The 13316-nt window shown below is 57.6% G+C and overlaps 2 protein-coding genes across 4 annotated transcripts; both read right to left on the bottom strand.

Moving 5' to 3' along the window:
• Window positions 1-15: 15 nt before the first annotated feature.
• HRURF (HR upstream open reading frame) lies at window positions 16-4587 on the bottom strand. 2 transcript variants are annotated; one of them, XM_058720402.1, is made up of 2 exons: window positions 4371-4587; window positions 16-482 (listed from the first exon to the last, which is right to left on the bottom strand). In XM_058720402.1, exon 2 carries the CDS (start codon window positions 137-139, stop codon window positions 35-37), a length of 105 nt encoding a protein of 34 aa, XP_058576385.1. In that variant the 5' UTR covers window positions 140-482; window positions 4371-4587; the 3' UTR covers window positions 16-34. The 2 variants fall into 2 exon arrangements, with proteins under 2 accessions (XP_058576385.1, XP_058576384.1); XM_058720401.1 differs by lacking the exon at window positions 4371-4587 and adding an exon at window positions 2717-2837.
• A 3024-nt stretch (window positions 4588-7611) lies between these two features.
• Window positions 7612-11366, bottom strand: REEP4 (receptor accessory protein 4). 2 transcript variants are annotated; one of them, XM_058720381.1, is made up of 8 exons: window positions 10831-11358; window positions 9988-10060; window positions 9528-9604; window positions 9313-9433; window positions 8768-8881; window positions 8226-8361; window positions 7911-8065; window positions 7612-7824 (listed from the first exon to the last, which is right to left on the bottom strand). In XM_058720381.1, the coding sequence occupies exons 1-8, from the start codon at window positions 10860-10862 to the stop codon at window positions 7759-7761; spliced, it is 774 nt and encodes a 257-aa protein (XP_058576364.1). In that variant the 5' UTR covers window positions 10863-11358; the 3' UTR covers window positions 7612-7758. The 2 variants fall into 2 exon arrangements, with proteins under 2 accessions (XP_058576364.1, XP_058576365.1); XM_058720382.1 differs by lacking the exons at window positions 7612-7824; window positions 8226-8361 and having other exon boundaries at window positions 7961-8065; window positions 10831-11366.
• Between the last annotated feature and the right edge of the window lie 1950 nt (window positions 11367-13316).

Raw genomic sequence — 13316 nt, 5'->3', positions numbered from 1 at the left:
CGCGTTCTCTTTCCCCCGGGGCGGCGGGGGCGCTCTAGGGCCGCAGGTTGGAGGGGTCGGATTCCGGGATTTGCAGGATGCGGCACACGGCGCGGATTGGCCGCACCAGCTTCTGGGCCGAGGCCGTGGGTTGCGCCATGGGACGCCGAGACTCCGTGCTGCGCCGCGGGGAGGACCGGGCCGGGGCTAGGGAGCGGGTGCCCCCGGAGGGAGAGTGGGAGCCGGGCCGGGGGGAACGTGCGCCCCGGGACGGAAACGGCCGAGTCAGGGGAAAGGCCGAAGGGCCGGGGGAGGGGGTCGTGCCTGGAAGGGGGGCCCGATCCCGGGTCCCAGGAGAGAGGCACCAGAGAGGGCGCAGCACGGCGCAGCGCGGCTAATGGAGGGAGAGCGCGGCGGACAGCGCAGCAAGACCTCTCATCGCCATCGCCAGACGCGCAACTGAGAGTGGGGAAGCTGCTCCGCCGGTTTCCTCCTCCAGCACCCTGCGGGAAACAGGAGCCCGTGATTCGGCGGCCCCGCCTGGGCCTGCCCCCTCCCGGGCCCTGGGGGCTTCCGCCAACGCCCCGGCGATGCCACCGGCTGCGCACGGGGAGAATGAGCCCTTTGTTCCCCCCTCCCCCCCGCGGCACCCGGGCGCCTGCCGAGAGAGGCTCCCCCGGGGCAGCGTGCCAGCTTCCCAGCCGCCCCACCCTCCCGTGGGCCCGGCCCCGGAGCCTGGCAGGCGGGCAGCACCCCCACTATAGGTGCCAAGCCCGGGAACTGGAGCAAAGGGCGGGAGGGGCCGGACCAGGCCATGGTGGGGCGGGGTGCCCCCCGGGGTGCTAGGGCGGGGCGGCTCGGAGGGGGCAGTGCCAGAGCTGGCAGGGGCAGTCGGGTTCTCACGGGTCAGTGATGGGCTCCTGACCCACGCCAGCCGACCCTGTGCCTGCTGGACCACTTGCTTGTGGTCCTTCAGCTCTGGCACATGGGTACACCCCCCGCGGCCCAGGTCTGCCCTGCCTCATCCTCACCTGGCCAAGCTGCTCTTCACCATTCTTGACTAAAGCCCCCTTCCAAGTCCCAGTAGCAGGCCCCCGTGTCCTGCCTTAGCAGTTCCGGGAGACCTAGGCTCTGGTTTGTCCCTGCTCTATGGGCCTAGGTTTCACCAAGTGTCCAGAGAGGAGGTGGGACCACATGAGCCCCAACACCTGCTCCAGCCTGGTGTTCTGGGGGTCTGCCCTATCCCAGTTCCTAGTGCTTCCAGGCCCAGCACTGGAGAGCAGCCCATGGGAGTGGCTCCTGGGAGGGAGCAGAGAGGAGGAGAGGAAATGGGAAAGCAGGGCACCCTCCACCCGAGGAAGCATCCCGGCTCCTCTGCGGGGGTGGTTCCAGAGCACAGACACAAACAGACAGATTCAAACACACACAGACAGATTCAGACACACATAGAAACCCACACGCCCAACGGGCGCTTCCCTTCCCCTCAGGCCCCCCCACCTCTCACCCCACAGCTCCCCTGCCACCCTATGGAAGCCGTCCTTGGCCTGCCTTCACCCGGCCTAGGACAGAGGCAGCACCACCCCACCCACCCCCATCCCAACCAAGGGATGAGCTCTCAGATGCCTCTAGCCTGGTTCGAAGTCACACTAACATCCCTGGAGAGGGGAGCCATGAAGAGCTGGGAGCAAGCCTTCCTCCCAAGAGACAAAGGCAGGAATCCTTTTCCCAGATGGGGAGAAGAGGAGGGGGCCTAAGAAGAGGAGCCCTGAAGGGGCACTGGGCAGGACTTGGGTCATGTTGGCATAGATTCACTCAGCCCCTCCACCTCCCCCCAGAGGCCGCTTCTGTGGCAGGGCAGGCTGGTAGGGGTTGTTTACATGACTAAGTTATTAACACTCCCTTCCTCCCCCAGCTCCCCTGAGGGGTGGCCTGGACCTGAGTGTGCCCAGGAATATGATCATGGAGGGTCTAATGCAGACTGCAAGGCCAAGATCCCAAGCCCCAGACCCTCCCCCAGGCTGGCTCCACGATGCAGATGGGGGGCTGGGGTGTGCCTGTGGTCCCCCATCTGTGTCCTCTGGCAGCCAAAGCTTGTCAGAGAGTCTAGGGGGGAGAAGTCTGGGCCCTTCAGCTTAGGGCCTAGAAGAGGCTGGGAAGGGCAGGGTGGGACTCTGGGTTGTCCTGGGTGCTGAGGGCCTGTCACTGTCATCCCAAAGGAGATGGGGACTATCCCAGGGGAGTATGACAGACAACTCCCCCCACCTCACCCCCAGTTGCCTTGTCTGCCTTGTTAGGTCACAGTCTCTGGACTAGAACAGGACTCTCAGAATAGGTTCCTGAAATGCCGAGGGGGTTATAGGGAGGTGCGGGGAGAAGGCCCTTTCCACCCTCACCCAGCTCCCCATCTTGCTTCACAGCCCATGCCACCGGCCCACAGAGCCCTTATAGCCGGCTATTCTGTGCCTGAGGACGGAGCAGATCTAAGGAGACACACAAAAGACACAAACACAGAAGGAAAGCCACACACGTGGGGACACAATGCTGAATTCGTGGACAAAGGCAAGCTGACCAGCACCCCCAGATGCGTACTGGCCCACCCCAGGCTCACATAGAGCCCTCAAGAGCACACACACACATACACACACACACACACACACTCTGATACACACATTCATGCTGACAAGCACAGCAGCACTCACGAGCCAGCTGCCCTCACGCTGTCCCCAGAGCCCCTTACCTGGGCAAGCACAGTGCCCCTCGGGTGGAACAGCCCCCTGCCCAGGGGAGGGCAGCAGGCGGGGGCGGGGGAAGGAGCCCCGGAGAGTCAGGCCAAGCTGCCACTAATCCGGGCGGGGAGAGGGGGGGGCACCCACGTCAGAGCGGGGACTGCCGGGTGGAGGGCATCTGAGGACATCCCCTCCCACACACGCGGCCGTCTGGGCACCTAGCCCTACTTCCCCAGCCCCTCCATCCTTCAGACAGCTGAGGCTGGCCTCCCCCCACTCTGCCCCCCACCCTTGTGGCAAAGCCTGGACCGGGGGGCATGGGGGAGGGGGAATACCGGGGAGAATTCTCCCAGGACCTGGGGTGAGGGGGAGAGAGGAAGGGAAGTGTGGAAATGCTTTTGGAGCCAGGAGGAAGCTCTACAGTAGATGCCCCCTCCCCTCATGCCCACCCACCCACATCCCTGACCTAATTCCTCTTCTCAGCCCACACCTCCCCAGTGCCCCATCCTCCCTCCCCCACCCTCCCCTCCCTGCATCTAACCACCCTAGTAGAGAAAGCTACCTCATTCTGCCCCAGGCTCAAGACCTTCTGCCTAGCAACCAGGCTCTGGCCCCCAGGGTTTCCTGAGCAGCAGGCATCATCCTCCTGCCGGCATTTCTGCCCCCTACCCAGCCATTATCCCTGATGTTTATCAGGGACAAGGGGCGAGAGCCTGGGTGCTCTTGTCAACCCCCTTATGGGTGGGGCAGTGCCAGCCCAGACTCCCCAACTCAGCTTGGGCCAGGGCCGTGTTGAAACAAGAGGTTAACTATCTGCAGCCCAAGAGTGGCGGTAAGACTACAGCAAGGGGCCAAGTGCACCTGGAGGCCAGAGGCAGGAAGGGGGACCAGGACATGAAAGGGCCACAGGCTGAGAGGGGCTGAAGAGGCAGGGAGAGGGGGAGCCGTCTAAGGTCCAAAAGAAGGTGGGGCAGTGCAGAGGCAGGAAAGAGGAGGCCAGGAATTCAGGACCACACGCACCTGGCAACTGGGAGGCAATGGAGGAGACCCTCGAGCAGGCAAGGTGGACTGAGAAGCCGGAGAGTAAGCCTTGGGCACAAACCGAGTGGGACTAGTACCGGGGCCAAGCAGAGGTATGTTCTTGCAAGGGGGCTGGCCTAGGTTGTCTCATCTCCCTACTGGGTGCCCAGCATGGAGCCCAGCACATCTGTGCCCTAAGTCAATTGCAGCAGAAGTCCAGCCTTGATCCTACCTGGGCATACTAGTGGATAATAGGAGGTTGAGGGCTATGGGCAGGCCAGAGCTTAGGGGGCCCTAGGGCCAGGCCCCCCATGCAGAGGGAGGCAGTGTCGAAGAAGGCAGACGTCTCAGTGATTGTCAGAGGGACAGGGCAGGCTCTGAGGGAAGCCTAGCCCACACCCAAGGCTCTAGTCTCAGGATCACACGTATGCTTGGCCAGAAATGCCCCAGAACTTGGAATTCTCTTTACCCCTTCCCCTCTGGCCTCAGGATGTCTTGGAACCCGTATAACTGCAGCAGCAGTGATTTGGCAAAAGGTGTTGTAGACACCCTGGCATTTTCAAAGTTCTGTGATGGGCACAAGGAGGTACAGTGCACAAAGATGAAAGCACAGGCCATCCCTGCCCTCAAGGAGCTTATACTCACTTAGTGCCTTTGTTCTTTTACCAGCAAACATTCACTGGGGCCTCTTACATGTCAGGCCCTGTGCTGGGCACTGTGGGGTGACTGTTGGAGTCGGCATATTAACAAATGAGTACGAGGTGCTCTTAGTCCCACCCTGGGGAAGTGGGGGGAAGCTTCACGGAGGAAGTGATGCTGGAGCTCACAAATCAGAGAATAAGTGGGCCTTCACTGAGCCACACACATACGACGACATTTCCACACATACGACGACATTTCACTTTGGCTTAACCACCACTTATTCCAGGCTGGATACAAAAGTGAATAAGTTGCAAGTCTGTTCTTTATGAAGTCACAATGAATTGGGGGAGAAAATAGGATGTGCTCAAGGCAAAAACAGAGAGGTTCGTGTAAGAATAGCTATGGTGTGGTCTGGATGACCAATCAACTCTAAGGAGGCAGGGGGGCGTGCTCACAGAGGGCTTCCTGGGATAGGTGGTGTCTGAGTGAGGTTCCAAGGGCACATAGGAGGAGGACAGAGAGTTGAGTAGAGGGGGGAAGATCATGTCAGGGGGAACAGCATGGAGGTATGAGGCAGTCCGGTTGGATGAGGTGGGGATTACAAAGCAAATCAGGTTTAAGGGAGGCCAGCTGGGGACTGGCACACCCACGCAGCCCACTGTGAGCCCAAGACTGGTGAGCCAGCCAGAGATCAGGAGCTTTAGTAGCTTGAAGAGGAGTTGGCAAGTCAGGGAAGGCTTCTGGGAGAAAGCAGGTCTCTAAGGAAGGCTATGGGGGGCCAGGAAAGAAAGACTGTTCAGAGGGCAGGAGAGTCATACAGCTGGAGCAAAGGCCTGGAGGCTGATGTGGATGCACAGATGAACTTGAGTGCTCTGGAGTCAGAAAAGGCAGGAGCTGCAGAGCAGCCAAGCTAGCAAAGAGGCTGGCGGGGAGGGGGGTGGAGGTGGAGATCTTGGGCCTGAGAAAGTGTCACCATTTCAGCCTAGGGGCCCAAAAGACCCTGCTCCCCACTCAAAGCGCATTCTAGGAATGAGGGCAGGTGAAGCTCCAGCTCCCATGAAAGCTCCCTCAACACCCTTTAACTTCAGGCCTTCCCCTTCCTCGGAGTTTTTGTGTCATTTGCCGGTTCACCACACATTCCTGTTTGCTTCCCCCAGTTCGGGAGTGTGGATCCTGCCATTCCACGTCTACCGCAGCAACTTCTGGGCAAGCTTGCCTCAGGAAACAGGGACACCACCCACAGGCAGCCATGACTGGGGACAAGTTGCTTCACTTCTCCAAGTCTCTGTTTTTTCATCTGTGAAATGGATCTAACCCCTCCCTTCAGGCTCGTCAGGAGGATTCAAGGAGATCATCCCTATAAAATGGACAGCACAAGGACAGGCACACAACTACACACACAGCTACATGTTTGCTACACACTTACCTCCTTCTTCTTGCCTCATTTACTTTAGTCCTGCACAGTGGTTAAGCGGACTGACTCTGGAGCCAGACTGCCTGGTTCATAGCCTAATTCTGCCACTTATTAGCTGTGTAACCTCAGGCAAATCACTTGCCCTCTCAGTGCCTTGTTTTCCTATTTGTAAAATGGATGTCATAATAATAGTACCTACCTCAGGAGATTGTCATGAAGATCAAGTGAATGTGTTAGGGGCTTAGAGCAGCACCTGCTGGGGAGTCACATTCTAGGTGCTAGCCATTCCTAGACTGCATTCTGAGTATTTGGAAACACGCCTGGTACCCGATAGATGCTCAACAGACTTTCTGAATGAAGAAATGAAGAAATGAGGCAACACCATGATGCAAGGGAATGCCTACATAGGAAGTCATTGAACACCAATACGTGAGGAGCTAAACCACCCCGACCGATTAAGTGCCTTCCCCAAATAAAACCCGGATAATCCCCACACCAAGAGTTAATCCACACTCCTCAGGTCACTCCGGGTTACCACACCATTTCCCTTCTTCCCACCCACCTCTTTGCTTAATCAAAAGTGGGAAGGAAGAACAGGCATGGGGTGGGCAAGGGGAGCAGCCCTGGGACACCGCAGTGAGACCAGTACCTAGGAGCAGGAGCAAGAGAGGGCAAAGCCAGCACTGACTGCCCCAGGGATTAGAGGAGGGGATGGAGTAGAGCGAGCTCTGGCAAAAAGCCTGGGTCTCAGGACAGGGGAGACTCCGTGAAGGGGGCAGACAGGACCAATGACCACAAACAACAGGAAGGAACAGCAGAAAGAGCCATTGGAGGCCAGGCCAGAATTCTGCATCGTCTCTCCAGCCAGCTAGCCAGCCAGCCAGCCAGCCAGTCAGCCAGCCAGCGGCCAGGCCCCTGTAGGGCAGGGCTCTGGCCAGCCTCCCAACCCCGCCCTCCTTGACCTGGAAGCTAGGGGCAGCCCAGACCTTGGCAACTGCTGCCCTCTCACGGCCACTCCAAAGAGGTGCAATGTTCTCTGCATTATCCTGGGTGTTTACAGGAACTCAATGTCCCCAGAGCTGCCTAGAGACCACCTCAGGCCCATGGAGGAAGTTGGCCTCCCCTGGCCTTGTCTGTTTACAGCTCCAGCTAGTCCCCATGGGATTATTGTGCTGCCCAAGCTCCCTCCACACCTCTGTTCCCACTGGCTTCTACTTCCCATCAAGATCTAACCCCATCTCCTGATTGCAGTTTTCTTAGACTCTGACCCCTCTTAGGGCTGTTCACCTACTCCCTCTGTCCCCCATCTATGTTCTCAGAGGTCTCCAAGAATTTCCTGTGACAGTACTTGACCCATTACAACTATATGTCAATGGCTACCTCCCCCATTAGACTGGGCCCCTCTGGCAGTCTGTCTGTCCCTTGAGCCTCCATCCTAGACCTGGACTGGCCTGTAGAAGGCTGTTTAATAATATGTGCTATGAGGACCAGGAGTACAAACCAGGACAAACAGACCACTTTTATGTATTTATTTACCAAAACTTGCATAAACCTGACCTCATTCACCAACATAAAACATACAACCAGGACACACACACACACACACACACACACACACACAGGCCTTGGAGGAGACTGTCAAGTACTTTGAAGGATAGAAAGGAATGAACACAGCTGGGTGGACTTTTGGTTTCATTTGCAGAGGTTTGAGAAGGGTGCTGGTCCCACACACCGGGAAGGTAGAAGGATGAGAAAGACAATAAATAGAATCCTGGGCCCAGCCTGCTTTGGTACATTACAGGTATAGTCCTGTGCATGGCCTGGGCAGCACCCAGCCCTTAGCCAGCAGCAGGAGCAAAGGGGGCAGAGCCTGAGCAGCTGGTGCAGGTAGGTCAGACATGCAGCCAGAGGTCCCCTCCAAATAGCACCTGGTGCTCCACAAGGCAAGAGGTAAGACTGAGCCAGGCTCTGAAGACCCTAGCTGTTCATGTCTGAGGAAATGGTCTTTTTCCTCGTCCGAACCTTCAGTGAGCGCGAGGTGCCCTGTGGGGAGAGGGCAGGCACAACCTGAGAGGTGTAGGCTAAGTACCTGGACAGCCCACCTCCCTTGTGCCTTCCTTGCCACTGACCTCCCGCATGGGTGGCTTCCTCTTGACCACACGCAGGCTCTGGCTGCGGCTCAGGGGCTTCTCTCGGGGCCGGGCAGGTGGCTGGGAGACTGCCTCTGTATCTGACCAACACTCATCCTCAGTGTCGCTGTCCTGCAGGCCCCCTGCCCTATACCCTGTGTAGAGGAGAGGGAGGCCAGGGAGGCAAAGCTGGGCATTTCCATAGTCTGAAGGCCCAGGGCCAAGATAGACCTTCTTCTAACACTTAGGGAAGCCACAGTTTGCATGGAAGAGGCATTCCTTCCGGAACAGCTCTGGATCTCTCTGTCCACTTACCGATGGGCGGCCTGCGGCGAGGTACCTGGTCCTCTAGGTAGAGGGGATCCTGGTAGGCAGGGGCAGGGGCATCAGGGATGGAGCGCAGGTCCTGCATGGAGAAGCTCCGCAGCCTTCCAGCCAGTGCACCCTGACTCTGCAAATGATGGGGAACCACTATATCACCTGGAGGAATGGGGCAGGGGATCCTAGTAGGAAGGGGTCTGAGTCGGGGCAGCTACTCAGGAAAATCAAGGGCTGACTGGTGGGTAATCACTGGGGCATAGGCCTCAGAACTAAAAGCAACCCAGTGACCTTCTAGCCCCGTGCCTTTGTGGCACCAACAGGAAACAGGCCCAGAGAGCAGGAGCAACCACTCAGTCACTGTCCCAGCCAAGGAAGTCAACTTCCCGCTCCACACTCCTGCCAACACCCCACCTGTCACCTCTCATCCTGTTCCCTGGCATGGTCAGCTGCTCTCTCTCAGCTCCCTGATAGAGAGCTGGACTCGCCCAAAAGGCACGAGGTTGGGAGGACTGCTGGAGGGCTGGGGCCCAAGTTACCTTGGTGGCAGCCTGTACAGCAGCCGAAGCAGCAATGTTGAGGCCCCGTTTCCCAAAGCTGAGCATCGTCTCATAGCTGCGCTCCTTGGCCTGCACGATGCAGGTGTCAATCTCCTGTAGGGGCCGGGAAGGGGAGAGAGCTCAGGTGGACACCTGAAGACTGAAGTCACTCCTCCTCTGCAGCCCCAGAGAAGCCAGTGCGTGCCATGCCTCCCTGCCCATCCCTGCCTACAGTGCACTAGCAACCAACCACACCAAGAGCAGACATTCCCATGCTTCAGTGAATGACCATGCTCAGCCTCCTCCCACCATCCCCAACACAACTTCCAGCTGGTGTTTCACACCTTCAAATGCTCATTCACTTGTGCCCCCATTTGATTATCACAGAAGAGGAAGAAGGCTAGGTTCTATCAAGGTCCCACAGCTGAAGGGCAGCAGGACTCAGATTAGAACCCAGGTTTCACCCAGCGTCCTGAACCCCGAGTCCAAGGCTCTTTCCTTCACACCCACCCCTATGTTTCCCTCCCTGGCTCCCCCCAAGGTACCTTCTCATGACGGGATAAGGATGGGTGGACAAACTTTCGGTAAAGCAGGCTGGCCCCTTTGGTGTAAGGTGAGAGCAGCCATAGCACAAAGGCCATCTTGATCTCATAGTAGAAAGGAAACCTGTCAGAGCACAGTGGGAGTAAGGTCAGCCAGGGAGCTGGGCCAAGAGTGGGCCATCATCTCCCCACAGCCCACAGACCCCCTGCATGCATACCAGGAAATAAAGATGTCTGTGAAGGTTTCCACTGCCATGAACAGTGCAAAGACTATCCAGTACATCATCCACCGCACCTGGGGGTGGGGGGGTGGGTGTCAGAGGCCAACAGCTGAGGCTGCAGAGCCAACTCCCCTGTCCCAGGCTGACCCAGAGATTCCAGAGAGCCTGTCCTACTGCATTCTCCTGGCACCTGGCTGGCCCTAGAGAGGTGCCTCTGAGAAACTGCCACTCATTCCTGTACCCACCCCCAAGAAGCTTCACCCACAAGATTCTGCACAGGCACCCCCATAGCCTGCCCTCCAACCACACCCACTCTACACGCACCTGCTTATGCTCCTGGAGGAAGGGGAGGCGAGGTCAGACCGTCCCCACCTTGCCAAGGCCTACCATATCCCCCAAGGTTGACTGTCATCCCATCCAACCTGAACCAAGCTCTCCTGTCCACAGCCACACTCACATATTCACGTATGTTCTTGGTCTTCACAGCCTTGTAGGAAGCATAAGCTGGGTACAGCATCCCAAACACCAGCCTAGAAAACAGAGGGGGAGTATGAGGGGCATCATGCCCTCCCCCCCCCCCCCCCCACCAGGTGGCCACTTCCCTGAAAGGTGTGAAGTAGCAAGGGCCTACCCTGTTCTTCTTGCTTGGCTTGCACAACCTGTGCCTGAGTCAGTGCCCTGGAGGCCACCTCCCCACCCTGCTGTTTACAAACAGTCCAAGCCTGCCCAAGCCTGCACCAGTGGCCTATGGGTGCATTATTGAGCGGGAGCACACACAGCAGGTGGGAAGCAGGCTTCTGAGCTGGTGAGAGGGCCAGGCTGTCTCCTCCCATGGACACGCAATCAGGGCCACCAGACCTGGCACTGCCAGGCTGCAGACAGGGATCTTGGAGCCAGGTGCTGGAGTACTGAAAGGTAGGACAGAGTGGGGAGGCTGAGGCCAGGGTGGTGAGTCATGTGACTGCTCAGAAAGGAAGCAGGCACCTGAAATCTCCGCCCACAACGTGCCACAACACCTTGTTTGACAAGGGGCTGCAGGCTGGTGTGAGGTCCTCTGCCCCACACTCCTGTCTACAGTGTATGTGACTGCGGGGGGCGGGGGAGAGGGCGGTCGCCATGAGCCAAGAAGGCTTTGGGGGTAGAGTACAAGCACGGGTGCCCGATGCCACGCGGTAGGCCCGAAGGTCCGTTAACCCTTGCGGGCACTAAAAGCCCCTTTCCCACCAGATGTTCCCATCTTCCACCTCAAGGGCGGCCTGGCACCTGGAGGTAGAGGGGGTATGAAAGCGGCCATACTCACACCACCAGGCGACAGATCATCCAGGACACCATCCCGCAGCCTCAGGACGAAGGGAGAACCCCTACAAGATGCCTAGAGGGACGCTCACGCAGGGCTGGGATGGGGTAATTAGCGGAAGGGCGAGAACCAGAGGGGCGCTCCGGCTGCCCCTTGGCAGAGGCGGAGCCGGCCGCCCCTAAATCTGCAGTGCGGGGAGCCTGAAGAATGGGGAGACCCGTGGGCTGAGGCGAGGAGGCCGGGGCTCGGAGAAACCGACCAGGGAGCCGGTAAGGGCGGGCGCGCTCTGCCGCCTCGCCGCGCTGCCGGAGCAGTTACGGCTCCCACCCGCACTTCCTGCTGCGGAGAACCAGCTGTTCGACTCTCCCCGCGGCGCTGCTGCGTCCCAGGCAGCGGGTTGCGGTCAAGGCCTTCGTTCGTTCGGGTCCCCGAGGTCTCAGTGCGCTGGGCCACCGGCTCCGGCCTCGGGGCGGAGTTTGCAACTCACTTGAAAGTTGCACGGAACTGGGTTCTGCCCAACCCCAGGTCTCCGGCGCTCGGCGCAGGCGCAGTGCGGCCCCGGAGGGGGCGGGACGAGGTCAGGGAGGCCAGGGGCCTGCCCCTTAAAGGGGCGATGCACCTCCTACTTGTGGATGGGGTCCATAGGTTGAGTAGCAGCCCTGATTGCAAAGATTAGAGGGTGGGAAAGAGCGACAAAAAGGTGGGGAGGAGGAAAAGAAGGAACTTTGGATTCCAGAGTTTTCTCAGAAAACCGGCTTCCTCCTTTTGCCTTGTCTTTCCTTTCTGTAAAATGAGAAAGGGCATGGGATGGATGCAGGACCCCGCTTCCAGGCTCACGCACACTCAGAAGGAGGCTAGGCCTGGACAAATCCAGGTCTTGCACCACTGGGCCAGGAGATGCGTGAGTGCCTCAAAGACAATGAGTTGACCTAGAGCGAAAGCGGGAGGAAGTAGGGAGAGGGGATCTGAGGGGCTCAACATCCCCATGAGATTCACCCTGAAGAGTGGGCTTCAGGAGTTGATGTCTCTCAGAGTTACCGCTCCAGAGCCCACATATCTGGGTGGGCTGACCATGATGATTTAAGAGATTCTCCGCAGAGCCCTGAGCAGCCGTACTCCCCATGCCTTCTTCACCAGAAATTTGAAATTCCACCTATTCCTGGGAGTCAAGAACACAAATATCCCTAAGAGCTTAATCATATCAACAATTGCCACTTTGTAGCAAGTTTTTGTATGCAGGGTCTTGACCTTTACAAAGATTCCTTTTTTACCATTTAGGAAATACATTCCCTCTGGAATGAAAAGTAACTTCACCTGGTGGTATTTATTGCTGGATGATAATGCTTGGCTTATCAAGTCTTCTGAGCTCCAACCTGGAAGGGGAGAGGGAACTCAGAAGCTCCTCTGGGGGGAGGTGCATATGGGGAAGAAGGTGGGAGCTCAAAAGAGAAAGCAAAAGTTGTTGCCTCTAGAACTTTGTATATAGGATTGCACTCCTTGTACCTCTTTTGCCTAGCACTCCATTCCTCCCTCGGGCAATGGGGACCTTGCCTCCCCCACCTAGACCCTATGCCACCTCCCCTCTGCTTCATAGGGCTGATGTGAAGGAGACAGCAGAGTTCCCCAGAGCCATGGAGGTGGGCAACTTTGGCAGTTATTACTTTTTATTGGAGCTATAGTTAACACCCACCACCTATGGAAAGGATGGAATAGGTAATGACTGGGACCAGGGAAAGGAGGCTTCCTGGGAATAAATAAACTCGTGGTAATTATGTTCTTTTAATTACTATCATCAATTTTATTGGTGTTGCTGGGTGTGAGAGCTAGCAGTGAAACTGACCCACAGGAGAAACTCCCCTGAGGCCTGCTCTTCCCATCTAACCACCCCCTCACCTTGGGCCTTGCTCCCACCCTATGTTGGAAGAACAAGAGACACCACAGGCTAGGATCCCACCATCTATCTCTAGGCACAGACATTGTGATCGAGGTGAAAGTTGAGGTTCATCAAGGAGACACATCCTTGTGTCCTTGGAGCAGAAGGATGTGACTGACTTAATAGGGGGCCAGCTTAGAAGGAACAAGGAGGTTGCGGAAGAGGGAAGGGACACCCATTTCTCTGGAGGAAAGGGTACTAGGCTGACTGTGTGCATGTGTGCCTTGGGTCCTTTGGTACCTGCTACAGAACCACCTCCTTCCCAGCTGCCTTCCAGAGTCACCTGACCTGACCTCAGCATCTACCCCTACTTGCTGGCAAAGACCTCCCCTGTACCTATTTGAAGGCTACCCAGCTGGGAAGATCTCTCACATGGAGACTCCTGGTCCTGATGACTGTGCTTAGGAAATCTAAGGGACATCAGAGATTTGCTCCTGAGAGCAGGACTCAGCATGGAGGGGCGTGTGGCTGGCAGCTGAGAGGTATCATCCTTCTTGGCTTTGGCAGAGTGAGTGGACTCTGCCTCTCACGGCCTTTGGTCATGAGATGTTGACAC

This window comes from Neofelis nebulosa, chromosome 3, assembly GCF_028018385.1.
Source record: "Neofelis nebulosa isolate mNeoNeb1 chromosome 3, mNeoNeb1.pri, whole genome shotgun sequence".
Classification (NCBI taxonomy): domain Eukaryota; kingdom Metazoa; phylum Chordata; class Mammalia; order Carnivora; family Felidae; genus Neofelis; species Neofelis nebulosa.
Note: the sequence above shows the minus strand (reverse complement) of the source record. Positions and strands in the feature narration are given on the sequence as shown.